This window comes from Cricetulus griseus, chromosome 3 (assembly GCF_003668045.3).
Source record: "Cricetulus griseus strain 17A/GY chromosome 3, alternate assembly CriGri-PICRH-1.0, whole genome shotgun sequence".
Taxonomy (NCBI): domain Eukaryota; kingdom Metazoa; phylum Chordata; class Mammalia; order Rodentia; family Cricetidae; genus Cricetulus; species Cricetulus griseus.
In genome coordinates this window covers 198,171,406-198,194,305 of record NC_048596.1, presented here as the reverse complement: position 1 = coordinate 198,194,305, position 22,900 = coordinate 198,171,406, and the positions used below count along the sequence as shown (strand labels likewise).

The window sequence follows — 22,900 nt, the reverse complement described above, 5'->3', positions numbered from 1 at the left end:
GATACTATGAATTCAGTTCTCCCTTTTCTGTGTGGGTACTGTGGACTTAATCTCCCTTTCTGAAAGTATGGGTATTGCAGGTCCCCTCTCTCTGTGGGTGCTGTGAGCACAACCCTATCCTTCACACCTACCAGTATCATCTTTGTCACCCCAGTATAGACATCAAGTGGCCTAGGGCCTAGGAGCCTAATCTTAGTCTCCCCCTGGCCTCTGACTCCATGCCTGGCCAGAACCCCTCATGGAGTTATGGGCCTAGGGTCCTTTCCTGAGGGTAATGGTGAGCTGGCTGTTCTCATGGGCTTACCCTGCTAGGCCCTGAGGGTGCATCTTGGTGCCAGGAGTGCTGTGCCCAAGGGCTGGGGGTGAATGGCTTAGCCAAGGGGATGGCTAGGCATGGAGGACACCTGTCCAGTCAAGCTGAATCCCTTGTTTCTTCTATTCATGCCCTGCAGCAACTGCCTGACCTACCGCCGGATCTACCTCCCACCCAGCCACCCCGATGACCTCATCAAGCCAGGCCTCTTTAAGGGCACCTATGGCAGCCATGGCCTGGAAATTGTGATGCTCAGCTTCCATGGCTCACGTGCCAGGGGCACCAAGATCACGGTGAGCTGTACCATTGCCTCACAGCCACTGTGAGCAGTGGTGGATAGGTATGAGTCCACCATGCTCTAGAGACACAGGAATCAGTGAACGAGGACCCTGCCAGTGGTGGGCATGCTTATTTTCAGGCCCTCTCCAGCACTGGTGACCCAGACTTCCTAGGTTCTGAATGAGCTAGGACTTGGAAAAGGGACCCCAGGCTGCCTACCTAACATCCTTGTGCAGCCTAAACAGGCAGCCTCACACACAGCTCATGTAGTTTGGTCACTGTTGTGTTCTGGGCTCTGAGCCTCAGATAAAGTCCCTCTTCCTGAGCTCCGAGTAGTTGTCTGCACATGTGGCTGCTCCTTGCCAAGGCTACTTTGTCACAAGTCACCTATCATTGAGTTCTGGGGGGCAGGTTTTAGGTGATACTCCTGTGTCCTGAGCAGCAAAGCCTCTGTCAGATCCTTCTATGGGAGAAACTCTATACAAATCAGGATAGGATCCAGAACCAGGATCTTCGCTGATACCAGACTCCTCCCCTGGGGTTTTAACATCCCACCACCACAGAGTCGCTGGGTGGAGGGGTGGGAGTTTCCTCCAGTCAGGCTCAGGAACAGTTCCAGGCAGACCAGCCTGAGCTGAGCTTCTAGCCGCTCTTGGCCAGACCCTGGGAGGGTCCATGTGCCTCACAAGCGGGGTCTCTAGGCACAGGAGCACCTGTGTGGGCCTGCACCCTCAGTGGGCATCTCATGTCACTCATTCGTGCCATGGCTGTTTTGGGAACTGATTGGTTAAGGAAGCCTTTAGACTCTGTACCTTGTGAGGTGTTGCTGCAAAACCTGGCAGAGCTTGAGCATGCTCTGCAGGCTGGGAGCTCTCAGTGGCTCTCCCAGCTCTACTTACTGCCACTTGTCCTCTCTGCAGGGCGACCCAAACATCCCTGCTGGGCAGCAGACTGTGGAGATTGACCTGCATCGTCGAATCCAGCTGCCAGATGTGGAGAACCTCCGCAACTTCAACGAACTCTCCAGGATTGTCCTGGAGGTCCGAGAGCAGGTGCGGCAGGAGCAGCAGGAGGCTGGCGAGGACCCTGCCCCACTTCGGGAGCCTTCAGCCAAGGGCCCTGATGGGCCGCATGCTGCGGACAGCAAAGAGCCTGGCAGTGGAGCTGAGGCAGCTGAGCCGTCGGCCTCATCTGGGCAGGGGCAGCCATTTGTGTTGCCTGTGGGTGTCAGCTCAAGGAATGAGGACTATCCCCGCACTTGCCGGCTCTGGTGAGGACCAAGGGCCCAGCTCTCAGCCAGCACAGCTTTGTGTGCTTCTGGGATGGTGGAGGGACCCCTGCCTCACAGAGTAGAGGTCTGCTTTTAGATGTCTTGTTATGTGGGGGTGGGGGAGGGGTGCATGTGGTGGTCAGAGGACAACTGTTAAGAGTCAGTTCTCTGCTACCTTTATGTGGGTTTCAGGAATTGAACTCAGTTGTCAGGCTTCATAGTGAGTGCCTTTACCCTCTGAACCATTTGGGGCTCAAGGTCTGTTTTTGGCTCATGGTTTCAGCCACTGTGGTGGTGATAGGGGAGGGGGCTGGGCTGTGTTTCTGCTTCAAGTGTATGGCAAAAGCAGCTCACATGTAGACCAGGGAGCAGAATATAGGCCAGAAATGGGAATCAGGCTGTCCCCAGTAAACTCTTTCCTACAGCTAGGCCCTACTGCTGAGGGCTTCACAGTCTTCCAGAACAGCAGCATTCAAACCCCAAGCCTGGGGGTGGCATGGGGCAGGACACACAACACTGCAGATCAAACACAGCACCCTTTCTAGAAGGGCATGAGGTGGGATTTCCAAGAGCCTTCAGGACATGGGGCCGCTTCAGGTGGCACAGACTACAAAGCCTCACTAGTGGCTCAAAAGATGACTTACTTGGTTAGCCAGGTAAAAAGAGACAAAGAAAATGCCCCACAGATTTGGCAAGTGGGTAGAGCAGGGGAGAGTTCAGTCCTGCAGTGTGCCTGGGTATCCTGTAGGTGGTGCTGTCATACACATCTAACATTGCTTGGTGAGTGCAGTTCATAAGGCTCTTTGATTTCTTGTCTCTCCTCTCACTACTACCTGTTTCTGCCGCCTTTGGGGTCAGACAGCCCCTTGTTTTTTTGTCATATGTGCCAACACTGGTGAGGGGGGCATCTCTGTCTTCCCTGCCCAACCCTGCAGGTGGTGCGCCATTGACCTGTAACCCAACCAGCTCACACTTCCTTGACTTTTGCTGTTAGACTTTAGCCCTGGCCACTGTCTTCAGCTCATGTTGGGCCCACCCTCATCAGTCAAGCCATCCTGCAAAGATGATAAGGACCAGGCACCTGCACTCTGAGGCAGGAAGTCTTTGTGGCCCTGTCTAGGCACTATGGCCATTGATTTACCAGCCTGGAGAGGGACTTGCTCTTCCTCATCTCGGGAGCCTCTGATCCATAGTGCTCTTCTCTCTGCTCTCCTGAGCAGCCTCAGTCAGTATATGTGGCTGGGTGCAGGGAGAGGCATGGGAGAGTTCCTGGTGGGCCTGCCTGGCACTCCTACTTCAGTTGCCACAATATAATCTGGGCCACAAATAGGCAAATCTTGGTCTCTTGCACACAGACTACCTAAATGGCTCAGAGCTCCCATGTTCTTAACAGAGTTCAGTCAGGGACCTGAGCCTGACGCTGTAAGATGAGGCTCTCCTTGGGCGTTGTTTACCTATCAGGTGCTGTGGTGTGGCTGGGAGCTGTGGTGTGGCTGGGAGCTGTGGAAATGCCTAGCACATTGTGCACTGTATGTGTCCCAGGTGGTGTGAGCTCCTGCTCTCAAGCACCTTCTGACGGCTTGTTTTCTTGTCTCTCTAGTTTCTACGGCACAGGCCTCATTGCTGGCCATGGCTTTACCAGTCCTGAGCGCACTCCTGGTGTCTTTGTCCTGTTTGATGAGGACCGCTTTGGGTTTCTCTGGCTGGAACTGAAGTCCTTCAGCTTGTACAGCCGAGTCCAGGCCACCTTCCAGAATGCCGATGCACCGTCGCCACAGGCCTTCGATGAGATGCTCAGGAACATCCAGTCTCTCACCTCCTGACCTCCACGTGGGCAGAGAGGCTGCACTGGGGCCCGGGGTGGGGGAAGCATGCACTTGGGAAATGAACGCACACCTCCTCACTAGGGTCCTGGTTGCCCTGAGACACTTCTTGTATAGTGTGTAACATACTCTTGTATATTTGATTTGTTGGTAGCTATGGAGGAGAGCATTAAATATGGTGGGAAAAATAGTGGAGCCAGTGTGAATCTGACAAGCTAGTGGCTGTGGCACAAAGAATCAAATGGATGCCTACAGGTTCTCTGGAGAAAGTGAATGAGGAAGGGTGGAGTTGCTAGATGCCAGCCAGAGAGTGTTATGGCACAGCCACCATGGATCATGGAAAGTGTTCTGCTGCACCTGTTCCCTTGGATGACCTAAACAGCTACAGCTGGGAAGTAGTCTTAGTGGAGTTGTTGGGAGTATCAGGCACAGGGAACCTGGATGGTTTCCATTTCCTCACTAACTTGCTCAGACAAGGGCATTCTACATGACCTGTTTTCCTGTCCTGGTTCATAGGAGCCACCAAGGAGTGTCACTGCAGTCTCCATCCTGGCCCCCTGGTGTCCTCTGTGTCATACCTGCTCCAGTGTTAGAACCAAGCTGTCAGGCCAGCCACTTGCTTGTCCCCAGCAGCCACACACACTTCCTTGTTCCTCCACACATATGATGGAGAGCTGGCACTGCCTATTTGCCTGTAGGGCCTGCCCTGGCTGGACACCATGTCCCTGTTGCTTTCATTTCTTGGTTGTGCAGGTGCCTCTCACGGTGCTGATGGCATCAGCAGAGATGCTTGTGAAGCCCTTCATAGGCCAAAGGGAGAGGACAGCTCCTTAGACAGTCACACTTCTGTGGAGAGCATTGCTAATTGAGGACTCACCTGGTCAAAGACCCTGAGTGCTGGGCCATGTTAATGTCTGTATTTGGGAACCCTTTTTGAGGCCAACATTAGTGTCTCCAAAAGGGCAGAGACCAAGAGCTCAGACCTTTGGGAACTCCAGCACTTCTAGTGTTGAGCAGACTTCTAGGCTGCCTCTTCCCCCTTGGCCACTCATCCCTGGGGGCTGTTGCAAGCCCTTGTACTAGGTGTTCAGAACTTATCCTACTGGTCAGAGACTTTAGAAAGGTGGCAATCACACAGGGATGGCTGTACCCTCCCTTACACAAGGGCCTGCAGGCTTGGGAGGTAGTGTGGCAAAGGACCTTTGTGAATTGGTTTTGGGATGCTGGCTTTCTGGGGTGCCATAACAGAACCTGCAGTGAGCTGCCAGGGCTGTGTCCTGACCTCTAGCATCTTTTGCAGGATTGAGTCCCAGGCTTTTGTTACTTCCTTTGTTAGTCGTGAGTGTTTATATTGTGCCAAATGAGGCAGGCTCTGGACAGTGAGGACTGTGACTATGAAGCTTCAGGGACAGTGAAGACCAGGCAGTTGGGCAGGTGGTTTACTGTGTTTGGAGAAAATCAAGAATACATTTTACCCAGGCCCCGAGGCTTGCTGTGAAGATGCTGTAGTTCAGAATTTTATTAAGTGTCCTCAGCCACTTCCAATTAAGGAGGGGCAATCACACATATTAGCCAACCACACATTGGCTTTCCTAAACACATGCCCCATTTACTGCAGGTGAGTGTTGATAAGAGCTACTATCACTGTTGAATGTAGGTGAGACAGTACTGCCTAGCCAGGCCCAGGTTCTCTACAGGTGACAGGTAGACAGACATCTTTGTCTCTGGGCCTCCCCAGGTGAGCACTGTTGGCCGGCCTTGTCATTTTGCTGCTCAGGCTGTGTAGTTCCTGGAAGTCGGAGAGAAGGCCTCCTCTGGTTTTGCACACTTGGCCTGCTCTGCTGTGTGTGGTTGAGGTCAGGCACAAACCTCAGGAAGTTTTTCTAGTGGGGTCATTCTTTTGCATGAGGATGTTGTTGATATCTGTTTAGGCATTGATGTGTTCATCCCGATGCAGTGTCAGGACATTGGCTACCATTTCTCAGACGTCTAACATCTGCAGTCTGTCCTTGGGAGTCCTAGACTCCTTGCTTTGGTCCTGACTCACCTTGAGTCCCTCTAGCATCAGCTGCCTGGCTGTTTGTGGCATGTGTTCAGATCCTGGGCCCTTCTGCTCTGGGCTGTCAGCTCTGCAGCATCTCTGTACCTCCTCTTGGGTCCTCCCTGTCACCGCATGTCTACCAATAGTGTGGGTGCCTGGCAGTGGCTTCTGGCCAGATGCTGTGCCAGCCAGTCCTTCCTCACATCATACAGTGAGCTCGGAGGCACTTGCTGGGAGCTGAGCACGGTTGTGGCTAGGCAGCCAGGGCTCCTCCCCAGCTGTTGGCTGTCTATCCCAGTCCTCCAGCGGCTCTCTCTGGTTGCCAGGCTTGCTGAGAACAACACATGTTCACTTTTTAGTACTTGTGGGCACTAGTGGAGAGGAACCATCCTCCTCAGCTGTCAGGACACCTGTGCTCCCAGTTTGGGGCTCTTTTCCTAGTGCTGCACTGATGCCATAAAGCACCTGACCTGTAATTTGATGCTGGCCACAGCATCTGGGTGTGCTGAGCCCCTTCTGCTCCCCACCTTTCTGTCCTGATGGGGAAGAATGTTCACTCTTCATCCTCAGGTCATCATCAGCCATTTGCTGTTATAGACCAAGTTTGTGGTTCTGGGGAAGAGTGGGATAGATGTCTTCTCGGAGAAGCTGTAAACAGGAGGGCATGGTTTAGAACTTGTGAATGAGGCACTGGCATTCACAGCCCCTTGGCCCATATGGACAACCTCCAAAGAGGGATTTAATGGTGGGTAGCGACACTGAAGGTAACGCAGGACAATTTCCTTGGTTGGATCCTTGGTGTTTGCATGGAGACGAACAACACCGCCATAATGTGCTTTTTCTGCCCAATTACTTGTGCTCACAAGCCTGTTTGGAAAATGTGGTTTGTCTGGAGCGCCTCCAAGCTCCAGACAGATGGTGGCTCTTAAAAGCCTTCTCAGGTCAGCTCAGCTTTGCCTAAGGGTCAGGGAAGGGCCCTGAAAAAGTAGCTGCTGTGTGCCTGGTGTCTGATGTCACCTGTGACACTCACCTAGGACATGTGGTTGTTTCTCCTTTCAGTTTTCAGTAAACCTGATTTTGAAGCCTTGTTGCGGGCCTTGTGATTTGTTTCTCTGGGGTGTTATTAAGATGGAGATGGGGGCTCCCAGGAGGGGTGGTTGGGGCTGTGCATAATACACACACGCAAACACTTAAAATTTTTATATGTGTTTTACTTAACATGTGTGCATCACACGCATGTCTGGTGTCTGAAGAATTCAGATGTCAGATCCTCTAACACTAGAGTTACAGATGATTTTGAACTGACATGTGGGTGTTAGAACCTGAGCTCGGGTCCTCTGCAAGAGCAGCAGTGCTGTTAGCTGCTGAGCCACCTCTCTAGCCCCCTACACTGATCTAAAGTGAAGCTTCAGCTTTTGCAAATGGGGATGAAGAATCAAGGTGATTTGAGTCCAAGAAAATGTTGACTTGTATCTTTGTCCCCACCCAATGCCCCGAGGTACAATGCAAACAAGGTGAAGGGCAGTTATGCCCTTAGTATACAGAATCCGTAAGTGTTGTGCCAGGCATCCACAGCAAGGTGGCAGCTTTGAGAACTCTGATGCCTCCTTGAGGGCATAGCAGGCAGGGCCCAGGGCCAATGTGCATAGATTGCTGTTGCATTATGGGATGTTGGAAGAGGTACAGTATTAAGTTTATGTAAAACATAAGAACAAAACAGCTATATGGGACTGAATGACACATAAGCTTTGACTTCACAAGCATGAGAATCTGAGTTCAGATCTCCAACACCTTATAATCCCAGTACATGGGAGGCAGTAACAGGACCCCTGGGGGGATCTCTGACTAATGGGTGAGCTCTAGGCTCATTGACATAACCTGACTTAAAGTAAGGTGCAGGGGCCAGGAAAACAGCTTAGTGAATAAAAGTGCTTGTGCTATCAGGAGACCTGAGTTTGATCCCTAGGATCCATAATAAAACAAAAACAAAACCCAGATGCCATGGCTTGGGTCTAATACCAGCATTCCATCAGAGGAGAGGTGAAGGCAGGAGAATCTGCTGGAAGCTTATGTTTGCAGCAGAAGGGAAGAACCAACTCAGCAAAGCTACTCTGACCAACCACATGAAGTAGAGAGTAGAGAGCAGAGATCCGCACCAGGCCATGTGGCTGGCGAGGACAAGACTCAACTAAGGAGCCACCAGGGAACTCTAGCCCCAGCTGCAGGGCTGCAACACAGTAACAGCTCTGCATCATGTCATGCGGCTGGTGGGGGTAGAACTCAACTAGGAACCAGCTGGTGCCTATGGCACTGGGCAGTCAGACACCATTATGGTGAGCGAGTACAGGGTGGGGAGGTGGAAGAGACAGGTGGACTGGGCTGGGGAGAGAGGCAGGTCTGGAGAGGTGAGTGTGGTGAGGAACAGGCTAATGTGAACGGCCTGCTTGCCACCTGAGTCCAAGGTGATGTCTGGACCTGGGCTTTTGCTAAGGGCCAAGATTGGTCTGAGGCCCTGAAGCATCTGAGGAGGCCTGAGTTGACTGAGGGCTGAGCAAAGGCCTATAGTCTGGGCTGCCACCTGGAGCCAGGTTGGTGTCCAAGGGCCATGTAGCCACAGGGGCCATGCCGATCTGAGAGGCCTGCACTGGGGCTATGGTTACATCTAGGCCAGGGCTGCTGCCAAGGGCTATGTCTGGGTCCATTGTTCTACCACAGCTGGGGTCTGTGTTGATGTCCGGTGGCCCATGCTGCCACCAAAGTCCACATGGATGCCCAGGGTCTAGGTTACAATATGTGACCATGTTGATGCCTGAGGGCTGTGCTGCCGCCAGAGCCATGCCAAGTTGAGTGGCCTGCATTGCCACCTGGGAACATGGTGACATCTGAGTCTGGGCTGTGGCCTCAGATCATGTCTGTCCAGGGTCCAACCACAACCAGAGGCTGCGTTGATGTCTGTGGCCCATGTTGCCAAAGGCCACATGGATGCCCAGGGTCTAGGCTGCAAACTATGGTCATGTGAGCAATGTAGGTGTTCAGGAGCTATGTTGCCGCCAGGGCTACGCTGATCTGAGTGGCCTGTGCTGCTGCTAAGGGCCATGTATGGGTCTGTGTTGATGTCCATGGCTTGTGTTACCACGGTGGGGTGGGGGTGGAGGATCATAGAACCCAAGAGTGCTGAAATTCAAGGGCCATGCTGAGCTGGTCCCATCCCTCACTGGTCCTGGCATAGCTGCCCCCCCCCTGCAATTAGGAAAAATGGCCTCATCCTTCACCATGCATGTGCACCTCACCTGGGCAGCACACTAGAGCTGACCCTGTTGTTGGAGATGCAGGTGAGCTGGCTCTGAGGGCATAAGAACAGCAGAGCTGACCCCACCCCACCCCCACCCTTATCTGCCATGTGGTGGCATCCTGCCACCTGCGGAAGGAAAGACAGCTGGCTCTGGGGTCACAAGAGTGAGAGAACTAGCCCTGCCTCTCATCGGCTGCAGCACACAGGAGAGCAGGCCCTGCACCCTGACAGGGCAGCACACTACAGCACACTAGAACTAACCCTTTTGTTAGTGGCTCAGGTGACCTGGCCCCAGGGGCATGAGAGCAACACCCCCCCCCCCCCCGCCCGTATGCCCCAGCAATCAAGAGAGAGGGCCCTGCACCTTGCCTGGGCAAGACAGTGGAGCTGGCCCTGGTGGTGTGAGTGTGGGTGAGCTGGACCTGAGGGCCTGAGAGTGAAAGAACTGGCTCCACGCCCAGCTGCAGGCTGCGCTGGGTGGGCTGGCCAAGGCAGTGCTGGAGTGTTCACCTGGGCAGTGAAGATGAGGGAAAGCTGGCAGGCTGACCAACCCAGCTACCTCCCAGGCCCAGAACCAGGGCTGTGGGTGGCCCACCACAGCATCCACCCCATCTGTGGACAGTTGGAGCATGTGAAGGGGTTGGACCTACAGAACCAAAGCTGAAGTATCTCTATGTCACAGGACAACAACAGGATATCCAAGAGAAGCTCCAGTAAGAACCTATTACTGATGGTATAGCAGTAGCTAGAGGTCTCACACCAGACCAATGGCTCATGGCAACGAAACACTTGCAATGAAGATGAAAGAACTAAACTGCCTGTCTTAACAGGCCACATTACAGCTTACAACGAGATTCTTCTTTTTTGTTTTTTCTTTTAAAATTTCTTTTGTTTTTTGGGGGAGGTTGCAAGGATGGAGGGCGGATGCAGGGGGATGGGGAGACTGGTGGGATCAGGATGCATGTTGTGTAATCTGCAAAGAATCAATGACAGTTAAAAAAAAAACACATGACATGGGGCTGGAGAGATGGCTCAGAGGTTAAGAGCACTGGCTGCTCTTCCAGAGGTCCTGAGTTCAATTCCCAGCAACCACATGGTGGCTCACAACCATCCGTTATGAGATCTGGTGCCCTCTTCTGGTGTGCAGATATACATGGAAGCAGAATGTTGTATACATCACAAATAAATAAAATCTTTAAAAAAAAAACACATAACATTCATTCACATGTTATATAAGTCTGAGCTAGCTTTATGATTAAAATGTTTTAATTATTTTTAAAAGTGGAGAGCACTAGAGGAAGGCACTCAATGTTAACCTCTGGCTTCCACAAACATGTATAGTGACACACATACAACAGGTACACACACATAGATGTAACACAAAATTTAGAAAGTGTGCAGTTAATGTTGCTTTGTGGGCACTGTTGGGCCTCTGCCCCACCAGGGTGGAGCAGCTGCTGCTGGTGTACCAGAGATGCAGGAGCCATTAGTGGCCTCCTGTCAGAACAAGACACTGGTGTCTACATGGGGAAGGTATGTCTGGTGATGGCAGATGTGGTATCTCCACACAGCTCTCTGAAATAGTTTTCACAGGAGTGAGGTGACACTAGGCAAGTTGTCTACCTTTGAGGTACAGCCCCAGGTCTGAAATACTTCAAAGCAGAATATCTGGTGGCCCCACCTCTTCTCTTTCCTGAGTCTGAACTTGGGCCTTTCGTCCCATGAGAAACAGCAGCCAGCCATGAGTGCAGGGCTGGATGCTTCCTGGAAATGAGACTGCAGATGGGGCTCATGGAGGGGTCATGATCTATCATTTGGCACTGATGTAGCCTACTTCCTATTTTGGGTGTCTAAGTAGTTCTCCAATCTCCAAGGCACAGAATTTTAGTCAATATGATGCCCTAACCATTCCTTTCAGAGAGGTTGTGGTGTGACCTCTAGTGGTAATTTAGGGTCACTGCAGCCCACAATACCTGAACCATGATGACACTTGTAGGGTTTTCACAGCCCTGACTGTGGCTTTCAAGTCCACGGGTGGTACAAGGTAGTGTCCTATGTCCTCAGAGGAAGCTGCTATGTGGTGAGGACATTCACCATCCGCTTCCAAACAGGGAAGATGTCTGACCCATGTCCTGCTTCACTTTCATCTAGAAAGGAAGGTGCCTCAGCGACTACCTCCTGCCTGGTAACCCAGTGTGTCTGTCTGTCTGTCTGCATCCCTCCAAGTAGTGGGCTCCCTGCAGTTCCCTGGAAGGGGTGTTGGCCAGGGAGAACTTCCCCTGCAGCCCCAACCTTGCCAAATGCTGGTAGAGGAGTCCCCTCTCACAATGTGGGGGTGTGGATATAGGTAGGAGAGGAAGCAGAAACTCAGGGCACCAATCATTTATCCAAGGCTACAGAGCTAGAAATCTTTTCAAATAGATGGGCTTTATCAAATACCTTTGGATAGTAAGATTGTCTGTGTGTTCCCCTCATGTAGCCCAGGGTGGCCTTGAACTCTTTACTTTCTTGCCTCTGCCTTCCAAGTGCAGGCATGTGCAAACCACTCCTGTCCAGCTAGAAATTGTTTTATTTATAGGCTATACACTGGGGATTAAATCCAGGACCTTGCATAATCTGGACAAATGCTTTACCACTCACTGAGCTATTGTCTCCAGTGATTGCATGGGATTTATTAACTTATGTTTTGAGTTGAGGGCCACAAAAGCCCTACAGTGGTGACAGAATGTTGTCACCCTCAGATCTAAACTGACCTATATAGTTCACCCACTTTCCCTCTTCCAGAGTGTCAGTCTATGCACACACAGGGAATTCAGTCCACTTCTCAGAGCCATTTCTCAACTTGTTTTCATTATTAGCTTTCTAAGGAGCCATTTTAGACATTTTTTAAACACGTGCTTCCACGGGGAATATGAATGTGTGTATATATATGAGAGACAGCACGCCTTTAAACAGATGAGGCAGGCTTGAAACCCATGCTTCTGCTTCTTCAGTCTCTCAAGTGCTTGGATAACAGGTGTGTACCACCACACCTGCACATCCTACAGAAGTCTAATAGTACATGCTGTTATCTGTGATTTATACTTCGAAGGGGCAGACTCGGTTGTTCACTTACAGCCATCTGTCCTATGGAAGTCATCTATATACCTCTGTGTTGGGGTTTCCTTACCCTGATGCACCTGTCACTCACACTTCTGCATGGCTGAGTACTCTGGTGTGCACCTCATAGCTTGTCTTTCTCCTGCTGGTGGACCTTGGGTTGTTTGCAGTTGGGTGTTTTTTTTGGTTTTTTTTTTTTTTTTGGTTTTACGAGTCAGGGTTTCTCTGTGTAGCTTTGGAGCCTATCCTGGCACTTGTTCTGTAGACCAGGTTGGCCTCGAACTCACAGAGATCTGCCTACTTCTGCCTCCTGAGTGCTGGGATTAAAGATATGTGACACCAACGCCTGTGGCCCTAACCGGGTCCTCCCCAAGCAGGGAGGTGAGTTCCCAGAGAGCAGTTGGATGTTTTATGAATAGTTGTATATACCTTGGTATATCTTTTGTGTGGTTAGGGTCTTCAGAGTGGGAGAGGCACTGTGGTCACAGCCTTAAGAACCTGCCCAGGGCTGGAGGGATGACTCACTGGTCATGAGAACTAATTGTTCTTGTAGAGGACCTGGGTTTTGTTCCCAGCACCCATATGGCAGCTGACAACCATCTCTAACTCCAGTTTCAGGGGCTCTAATGCCCTCTTCTGGCACTGTGGTCACCGTATACATGTGGTACACATACACACATGTAGGCAAACAGACATACACGTAAAATAAATATGTAAAAAATCAAACCCTGCCTAGGTCTGAAAGTGGTTGCACCAACTCGCTTTCCCACCAGCATAGGATGAGAGTTGCTGTCCCTGAGCCTTGCAGCCCCTCATTGTCCCCAGTTATCCTTACAGGCTGCAGCAGTGCCCACTCACTAATGGCCAATGTATGCACACCTGAATTATGGCCATGCACAATTAGATGTTTGTTCAAGGCCTCTGCACTGTCCCTGCAGAAAACACCAGGGGAGAAGGGTAGGAGGGAGGAAGAGGACACAAGGAGCCAGCTGGGTAGGGAACCCTGGGGCTGGAGACTGGGGACAAAACCATATGGGCCAGTCGCTGACCTGAGGTGGGCCCTAGTCCTGCCATCCTACAGAGAATGGCCTTCAGGTATGACGGGCACTGAAGCAGCTGCAGTGAGGACTGGAGGTATGAGTTCCTGAGTATCAAGGTATGGGTGAGGAGCTAGGGAGGGTTGGCTGTGGAACAGAGCTGAGGGAAGAACTGACGGTTGCCTGTGCATCAGTGGGGCTATGATAGGCTGCTGCCTGGGTCCCCCAGTCTCTGGCTAAACTCTGGAGCCCGCTGCATGGAGTTGCTGGGTCGCTCAATTGACATCAGGCCAGGCCAGCTGCTGCTGGATCAACAAAGCATCCACTGGAGTCCTGCGATGGGTGGACCTTTTGAAGATGGTCACTCAGAAGTCACCACGGAGCTTTACACACCCTGAGCCTAGCACAGTAGACCTTATTCCTCTCCATTTCTGCAGTTCTTGGGCCTATTCTGCCCTTCTGGAGTCAACAGGGCACAGGGGCTGCCTGAGAAGGATGGCCTGTCCTATCATCACCGTGGAGCTTCTGTTTCCAGCATTCCATAGTTCCATTGGAAGTCCAGCTCCCACAGAGCACCATGGTTGTGGGGGGCACAGAGGGTGCACAGGCAAGTAGGTGGCCACTTCTCACAGATATTTCACAGGGAGCCCTAGAGCTTTGTGGTACAGGGTGACAGGCATTTGGAAAGTAGCAAGTTATTAGAGCTTGTGTGGGCCTCTTTTCTTTCCTGCTCCGATGACAGTGAGGAAGATGATGGTGACACCATATCCCACAGCATATTGGGGGAGGACAGAGTGAAGGAAGACCAGGCACAGCCACTGAAAGAACGTGTCACCATTGGAGACAGGGAGGAAAGGGTGGCGATGATACCAGTGACCCTAAGAGGAAAAGGTAAGAGCCACGATAGCAGAGTTGAAAGTGTGTGTCTATCTCTGGGACGGTCACAATACCACAGTCAGAGCAAGAAGCTAAGAAATCCCCCTCTCCTGTAGCAAGGGCACTAAACAAGAAATGTAAACTGAGCTGGCCTGTGGCGTCACACACCTTTAAATCAATCCGGCACTCAGAAGGCAGAGGCAGGTGCATCTTTGTAAGTTCAAGGCCAGCCTGGGTTTCTACACAGCTAGTTCTAGGACAGCCACGGTTACACAGAAAAACCATGTCTTGAAAAACCAAAACAACAACAACAAAACCAAAAAAAACTCAAAACCAACCTTAAATTAAAAAGAAGAAGAAGAAGAAGAAGAAATGTAAAATGACACGGTCAGAGACACTGGGGTGAACTCGCCCTAGAACCTTCCAAAGTCCAGCCTGAAAGACCTGGAAAGTGTCCCCAGCAGGAGAATGTGTTCCTAGCATTTTGTTTTAATTTTTCTGCCTTCCTTCCTTCCCCCTCCCCCTCTCTCTTTCTTTTGAGACAGGGTTACTCTGTAGACCTGTAATTCTTGGCAATCCTCACGTTCTCAAGTAGTTTCTGTGCTCAACCTCCTAGCAGCCAGGATGATATCATTGGACAGCTCGGCTGTGAGCTTGCTCTACCATCCAGCATGGCTGTGGCGGCTATTCTCCTTTCTGGCATCCTCAGAATTTTATTTTTGTTGAGTTGCTTCCCATTGTTTATTAGCTGAGGTTCAGCATGCAGCTGCATCAGCCAACACACCTGAATGCAGGGAAGCTGGTGTGTCCACCCCAGCCCACCAGGTCTCTGACTGAGCCGTTTGCCAGCTATGGACTGCCATTGGTCTGTGGCACAACTGCAGCAGCGTGAGGCCTAGGGGCCGTGGGACAAGCACCCTCTTCTTGGTGGATGTGGCTGTCAGAGGGTTGCTGGGAAGAGCTTGCCTCAATATGGGATCCTCTAGTGGCAGACCCTTAGTCATGGGAAGGTGACTCAGCAAACAGATGAGAAAGAAGGCCCAGGGACTGAGATCCACAGTGCCAGAGGGCGATTGTAGGGACATATTTCAGAATGACAGCAGGTGTCTGTTATTCTTCTCTTTTGCTAAGGGCAGTCGTGGGATGGGACTGGAAGGAGCCACCTGGAAGAAGTCTGTTCCCTTCGGCTACCTATTTGCTGGTCAGCAGCTTTGTTTCCTTGGTGCTAAACTTTTGCAGCTCTTTGTCAATTCTGTATTTTAACCCCTGCCTGAAGTACAGCTGGATAAGATTTTCTCCCACTCTGTTGACTGTTTCGGGGTAGGGGAGTGAGATGTGTGTGGCACACATATGGTTGTTAGAGGACAGACAACTTGCAGGAGTATTCGTCTTCCACTATGTGAGTCCTGGGATCGAACTCAGGCAACAGGCGCCCTAGCCTGCCGAGCCATCTATCTCACTGGCCCCAAGAGCACCAAAGCCCTGGATGGAAACATTTCTTTTAAAGTTAAAATTTGCGCTATCTGACAAGTGTGTGAAGCTCAGGGTCACCAAGCTGCCACCTATTTGATAACAAATGGCTTTGGATAGAAGTGGGTCCCAGACAGGGACCCACAGAGGGAATGTAGCCCATGGGAGCCACCATTCCGGTCCTACCTCCTCTGTCTCTTTTCAGGGGATCGGGGCCGGGACCGGGGTGCCTCGCGCACGCACAGGACCATCCACAGGAAATGGTGAGTGGTCTCGGGTTCTGCGTCAGCTCGGGCGACGAGATCAAAGGAAGCGAGAGCCAAGTGTCCAGAGGCCACTCTGTACCATGGTTCCCATCAGCGGCAGCTGCGAGTAGCCAATCAGCTGCCAGCTCAGTGCACGACCAATACGGCAATTCCTGATTGGCTGATTGAAGGCCAATCAGCGGATCGAGCGGGAAGCTGTTGCGAAGCACCGCAACCCTCGGGCCCTTGCGAGGACTCTGGACCTCGCCTGGCCTTGGGCTGACACGGCTGTGTAGCACAGAGCACCATGACAGATCAGGTCAGCCCAGAGCCTGCACAGGTGACCGCGGAGCTCACCTGTGAGTGCCTGGAGCCCCGGGGTTGCCCGGTCCAGCGGTAGCGCAGTGGCAAGGAAACGGAAAGGCGACCTACTCTTTCCATCTCTGGAAATGTCAGGAGCAGGCCTTCAAGCATGGCTGTATCCAGGTGTGCAAGGACTATGGCCCTGCATGGTTTCTCTTTAGCCCTCACCTTTCCCTTCTGCTGGCTTCCTTTCCAGGCTGGGTGACCACCTAGACCTCATGATGTTTCCTTGTTATTAGGGTAGCACCTTCATCAAAGAAGGAGCCCAGCTAACTGCTCCTACTAGTTCCAACAGGCAGTTCCAAACTTAGTCTCAAGGGTTATGACGCTGTAGTGACCAATCTCTGAGACCAACTTGACCTCACCTCCAGGCTGGGTTGATGTGGGTAGGCTGGATGCTGTGCAGGTCAGTCCCTGTGTCTTGTTTTCAGTCATCAGCTAGAAAAACCGAGTGCAAAGGCCCGAAGCACACCCAGACACTCTTGAGATCCCAGCACTTGGGAGACTGAAGCAGGAGGAATCTTGTGGGTTCAAGGCAAGCCTGAATTATATAGCAAAATCCTGCCTCAACAAAACAATAATGATTGTGATGATTATAATGAAACACAAAACCACTCAGATAGTGTGTGCTTTCTGACACAAAGCAAGCTGACACCCACCATGGGAAATCAGTTTTACCTGGTACACCAGAAATTCTCATGGTGAACAACCTGGCAATGTGTGGCTGGGATTGGGGAAGAGTAACTCCAAGAATTCTTGTACTGCTGTGTCCTCTATCCCCTTCTGTCCCTGTCTTCTCTCTGCCCTGTCCTGTTCTATTCTCTGTTCCTCTGTGTCTTGTCCTGTCTTCCTTGAGGCAAAGTCACCAGGTCTACTGGGTTTTTGTTGAAGTTTTGACAGTCTGTCCCTCTTATTGCACTAAGGCTGTGTATACCCAACAAAGCCTCAGTGGAGTCCTGGGAGGTTCTGGTCTTAGGACCCTCCTGAGAACTAAACCTGGCTTTAGCTGGAGTGTACTGAAGGAAGTTGGCTTGGGAACACAGGGTCCCACACCAGTGGGGAAGTTCCCACATGAGTGAGCCTGCCCTTCTGTCACCAGGAAGCACCTCCTGGGCTCAGAAGGAAGACTTCTCTACACTGAGTTTAGTGCCAAGGGTCACCAGTGCCCAGTCTACAGTTTGCACAGAGCCAGAACACTCAGCTATGTGTTCTTCTTTTCTAGGAAGGGTTCATTTCAGACCTTTGGAAAGGAAGTGTGCATCACGGGTCACTCGGTGAGGACATGCCCTCAGCCTCTTGTCCCTCCTATGGGTGACAGGGGGAAGATGAGGATCTAGAGCTGGGCCCTGCATAGAAGCATGTGGTTGTATGGGTCATCTCTGTGTCCCCATATCTCCTTGTAGTGTCACCTCCTCCCTTTTAGTCCCCTCCCTCTGAGACCAGGCACCCTAGGAAATCTAGAAGCCCTTTCAGTGTCTTGTCCTGGTCACCAGCTTCTTCATCTGCCCCATAGAGGGGGTGGTGGCCTCAACACATGGTCAGCACCATGCAGAAAGCCACAGGTGTATCAGGGAGTAGTCGTCTCTTCCTGACTCCAGTTGCTCGAATCTTCCGTAGACAGACTTGGGGACAGTGAGGCAGCAATAAGTGATCAGGATTCTCCCCAACCCAGATTGTAGACCCAAGCTGATAAACATGTAGCCAGCTTCATCCTGAGCCACAGGTGGACTTGAGTACCTGTCCCTTCCCCTGGGTACTGGCCTTCACTCCTGTCACACTTAGTTTTGTCCTCTGTGTCTTGCTCAGGTGCAACCTGGTTAGTCCTGTCCTCTGTGTGCTTTGCTCAGGTGTCCCCCAGCCTCCGCACCGTCCTCCAGGAGTGCATGTGTTGTCAATGCTATGCCAGGTTTGGGGGTCACTTGCCTGTGCCCCGGGCTGATGCACTGCTGCCATACTGGGTGCCCCTGTCCCTGAGACCACGAAAGCAGGTAACTAAGTGACTTGGCAGGTCATAACTTAGGGCCAGGACACATGTCCAGGTCCAAAGCCCATCAGAATCACAGGTATTCTATGACTGAAGTTTCTGGGACACAGTTTTGGTTTTAGCTGGGGACTGAACAAACTAGGTAAGTACTTTCCACTGAGTGACAGTCCATGCCCACTGAGAGCTGTTCACTGAGTGACATGGCATTGACACCCATGTATTGACACATGCCCTCATTACCCAGGGCCAAAGAAACTCAGAAATAACTACCTGGACTTGGGTGGAGAGGTAGAAGGGCAGTTACCACTTGTCCCTGCTACCCACTTCTAGACAGTTCATTCACCACCCACAATGTGCCAAGAAGTTCTTTGGCATGTGAGGTCAAAGCCAACCTAGTGTACATAGTGATTTTCAGGCCTGTATCAAAAAATACCAATAAATACATTAATTTAAAAAAATAAAGAAAAAGGACCACAGGGCTCCTAATTCTTTCCAAAGAGTCCCAGCAAGTACAGACCCAGGAGTCAAACACGGGTGCCTATAAGGGCCATTCTCATTCAAACTACCACAAATAACATGCTTGTTTTGGAATTTTTTACATTTATTTATTTACTTATTTACTGTGTTGTGTATATATGTGTGTGTGGGGTATGTATATGTGCCAAGGGGCATATGTAGAAAGTGAGAGGACAATTTACATGAGCCAGTTCTCTCCACTGTGAGTCCCAGGGATCAAATACAGGCATACAGGGTAGGCAGCAGGTGCCCTTGTCTGCTGAGCCATCTTGTTGGCCTCTGCCTGGTGGTGCTGGCAATGGAATCCAGGTTCCTGTGCATGCTAGGCAAGCACTCTACTAGCTGTGCCAGAGCCTCCCCCTTTAAAGACAGGGTCTCCCTATGTAGACCAGGCTGGCTGTGGACTCACAAAGATCCACCTGCTTTCTGAATGCTGTAATTAAAGGCATGTGCCATCGTATTTGGTGCCTCCTTCATCCCTTTGAACCTTTCTTATTGTCCACTGGTAGGTCTCAAAGATGATGCGACGTTATACTCCCAGAGCCATAAGGTCATGTCGTTGCCCCTGCCACTGCTTTGGGGGCTGCCTTCCAATGCCCAGGGATAGGGCTGTTATGCCCTATTGGGTGCCCCAGGGGCTGAGGTCACAGAAGAAGGTAAGAAAGGGGCTTGTGATCCAGGGGTGAATGAGGAGTGGGAAGGGAAGAAGTCCAAGGGGGTACATCCTCCCTGATGGCCTTGGCGAGGGCAGCTGAGGGCAGGAGGTCACGTCTTGTGGAGGCTGCTGGGAAGTGCAGGCCTCATTCTCTGAACACAGCGAAGAGTCATATGGTATCCTGGCCACCACACCTTTTCTTTTTTGCTGTCTCCTCCTCTCTCTTTCTCCCTACCATGCCCTGTGTCCAACCCCATCTCTCTCTATCTGTCCAGAGTCCTGCAGAGGTGGCTGGGAGGATCATGGCTCTGGGCTTCCTCCCTCTGGAGCCACCTGTACCCCCATAGTTGTAGTTCTAGGCCATGATGCCAGGATTGTCCACGTCTGCCTTCCTGCAACCTAGAGGGCCTTCCTAGTGTTTGGGACTAGTTAGAAATCTTTCTTTCCTCTTCTCTTGCCTTCCCACTTTTGGGTTCTCCATCACTGAGCAGCAAAGAACTTGGCCCTAAACTGGGAGCCACAACACCCCTGCCCTTAGGTCTCAAGTCCCAATCACTCCCCCACACACTGTGGTTCACTAGATGGACATACTGACACATTTTCTTATTTCTTAGGTGGTGAAGAGGCTGGAGAACGTTAAAGACACTCCAGGTAACTCCATACCATGTGTCACCTCATCCTGCCCCGGGAAGGGGGCAGTGTAAGGACACATAAGTGACACAGCCATCTCCAACCCTTGCCAGGTGTCACTAGCTGTCTGCTGCCTTTTTACAAGTGACACAGGCAGACCATCAGTCTTAGCAGTGACAAGCTGGGGCTGATGATGTCTAAGATGGTTTTATTTAAGCTATAAACTTCTGTGACTTGTGGTATGTAGTGTCTGTACATGTTTGATTTTTGAACTGGTGTGTATTTCTGATGTGACAGCTCTTATAACACAAACGCTCACATGTATGCATGCCTTATACAATCATAACAGTGTGTGTGTGCTGCACAATGTGTTCATATGCTCATGCATGTGACCTTGCATGTATGCGTTCCTGCATCCATGGTAATTATGCATGCTCACATGCTTCATGTGTTCAGCGTGTGTTCATACATGCTTGGCAGCACACTCACACATTGGTGATATGGCCCTGCCATGGCTCAGATCTCTGGAAGAGACAGTCCCCTCTCCATATTACTCATGTTTTTTGAACTCAGTGTCCTGGACCTGAATTGGAAGGCACTTCCAGGCTTTGGTCTGGTGTCAGGTGCTTTGTTGCACGATGCTAGCTCTGCACAGGGAATCCTATGTACAGGATCTGGGTTGGGAATGGTATTCTAAAGAGGCAGGTGTGAGGAACTTTCAGAAGGAAAGGATGAGAAGCTCTCGGGAAATGGATAGCCACCAACCAACCTGTTATTAAATGGGTAAAAATGTCCTGTTCCCAACCCCAGAAGCAACAGTTACCCTGGAGTGCAGCTTCTTCCAGCCCTGCAGGCACATCTTGAAGGCATCAGGATTTGAGTTGTGACATTGTTGGGGACAGTCTGAGGACACTCAACATTTTTTATCAGTGTTGGGAAACGTTACAGCAAAACCTTGGGGTGACTTGAACTTGTTGTCTCAGTAGAATAGACACAGTGGGCTGTACCTGAAATGCAGCACTTGCTATGCGGAGGCAGAGTCCTGAGCCACAGTGACACTGACACAATGGACAAATCCCCAGGACACATGGCTTCTGGAAAATCTGGTCCTAGGAAGCCACACAAAAGATGTCCTTGGAAATGTTCAAAGTTGGAATCCTGTAGGGTTCAGAAGGAGGGCTGAATTGCGCCCGGAGGGGCCGAGGGTGAAGTGAAGAGAGACTAGACTTTGACCCCAGGCAGGCTACCAAGAGCAGAGCAGGGTCTGACAAAGCAAAAAACCCAGACCAGAACCTTCTCCCGGGAGCGTGAGAGAAACAGAGCACTGTCCACAGACCTAGTGGAGCTCCTTGAGGTCTGTTGCATTGTGTTCACTTTGAGTACTTACATTATTAGAAAAAGTGCATTTATTGTCAAATTATAGGATTAGCTGATGGATTTTTTTAAAAAAAAACCAGTGTTGAGTTTTACTACAGTCTTGTTTTCACTTTTTTTTTTTTTTGTTTTTAGGACTTACTTACTTTTATGTATATGAGTGTTTTCATGCATGCAGTGCCCATGGAGGCCAGAAAAGGGCATCAGAACCCCTAGACCTAGAGTTATGGATGGTTGTGGGCCATCATGTGGCTGCTGGGAATTGAACCCTGGTCCTCTGCAAGAGAGGACAATGCTCTGGCCTCTGAGCTGTCTCTCTAGAAGCTCCAATCATGATTTCTAGTTGAGGTGGTTTATTTGTTTTGTTTTCAAGATGAGAGCTTCCTGTGTGTGAACTCCTGGGCTCAAGCTGCCCTCCATCTCCAGCCTCCCCTGTGGTGGGGATTGCAGGTGCTTCACTGTGTCCCTCAGTTCAGGTGACCTACAGAGTATGTTTGTCAAGACTCTGACCTGATCAAGTTAGGAGACTTCGGAGGCAGGATCGGGACAGACTGTCTACACTTCTGTCCCGTCTTCCAGTTCAGTGTGATTTCATAATTTGGTTTCAAATCTAATAGGTTTCCATTTGAAGATTGCATGTGTGCGTGTGGGTGCATGTGAGTGTGAGTGTGTGTATGTGTGTGCGTGTGGGTGTGTGTGTGTGTGCTGGAGTCACAGTCAGGGCCTTTTGCATGCTGGACTACATCCCCAGACACAGTTTTGATCTTTGAGTCCCCTTGACAAAGAGGGCTACATGATTTTCTACTCTGTACTGTGGTGGAATTTTTCAGAAGGAAAATGTATTCATCATATTGCATTATCATATTAGGAGTGTTTTTTGCACTGATACAATTAAGGCTTATATTTATATCAGTACACAAAGGGAGGCAGAGGCCAACCTGGTCTACAGAGTGAGTTCCAGGACAGCCAGGGCTACACAAAACAAACAAACAAACAAAAAGAGAAACTGTTGAGTCACCATCCTGCACCTTGCCTGGATGGTGCCAGTTCCCTTACAGATCCACAGTCCTCACCTCCTAGGGGCCCCAGAGAATGTCATGCCATCTTCAACAGTGCTCCTTTTGCTCCTAGAATGCTCCCTGGAATCAAGCAGCTGGCATGGCTGTTGGCGGGTCTGCGGGGACCAGCATCTCCTTCTCAAGTGGCAGCAGCTCCAGGCCCTTCATCAAGATGAGCTGCCAGGCCCTCAGGAGGATGAGCCACATGCTGGCCGCTTAGGCCTCCTCCTACCCATGAGCTTTAATCTCCTTACCCTGCTGCAGGCTGTCCTGAGGGCCATCCTGGCCATTCGGTGAGCTGCTGGGGAGATGAGAAGGGGTGGGCCTGGTCTCATCACTCACTTTGGAATCTAGAGACCCTGCCACCAGCATCCTGCCCCAGACTTGCCTTATGCTGTTTCCCGAAAGACCATTGAGCCCTTGGATGCCATGGTGACAGCACTTGTAAGGCTCTTCCAAGAGGTGCCCCTGGCTTCACAGGCCTGGCTCTGGGGCAGTGGTGCTGGCCCAGCCCTGTCCAGCTGGGATGTGGGGAAGCCCTGTAAGCCTTCACACCACATACCTGCTGCCCCTGT

The 22,900-nt window shown here is 51.1% G+C and overlaps 2 protein-coding genes across 4 annotated transcripts in view; both read left to right on the top strand.

The window, feature by feature from the left end:
• Fbxo31 (F-box protein 31) overlaps positions 1–6,813 on the top strand; it is a 30,823-nt gene extending 24,010 nt beyond the window's left edge. For all 3 annotated transcript variants that reach the window (XM_027410710.2, XM_027410712.2, XM_027410711.2), the window contains 3 exons: positions 453–606; positions 1,513–1,862; positions 3,463–6,813. In XM_027410710.2, coding sequence (XP_027266511.1) covers positions 453–606; positions 1,513–1,862; positions 3,463–3,685 — 727 coding nt within the window. In that variant the 3' untranslated portion in view covers positions 3,686–6,813. The remainder of the gene's footprint in view (positions 1–452; positions 607–1,512; positions 1,863–3,462) is intronic.
• Positions 6,814–16,217: 9,404 nt separating this feature from the next.
• Positions 16,218–22,622, top strand: LOC100753111. Its single transcript, XM_027410806.1, has 6 exons — positions 16,218–16,231; positions 17,331–17,382; positions 17,956–18,096; positions 19,118–19,264; positions 19,878–19,914; positions 22,399–22,622. The coding sequence occupies exons 1-6, from the start codon at positions 16,218–16,220 to the stop codon at positions 22,620–22,622; spliced, it is 615 nt and encodes a 204-aa protein (XP_027266607.1).
• Positions 22,623–22,900: the final 278 nt, after the last annotated feature.

Bases quoted from the DNA above. Each gene is read 5' to 3' on its own strand.
- LOC100753111 (XM_027410806.1), top strand. The intron at 19,265-19,877 runs GTAAGAAAGGGG...CTTATTTCTTAG, and splicing joins GGCTGAGGTCACAGAAGAAG to GTGGTGAAGAGGCTGGAGAA. The intron at 19,915-22,398 runs GTAACTCCATAC...TTTTGCTCCTAG, and splicing joins GAACGTTAAAGACACTCCAG to AATGCTCCCTGGAATCAAGC.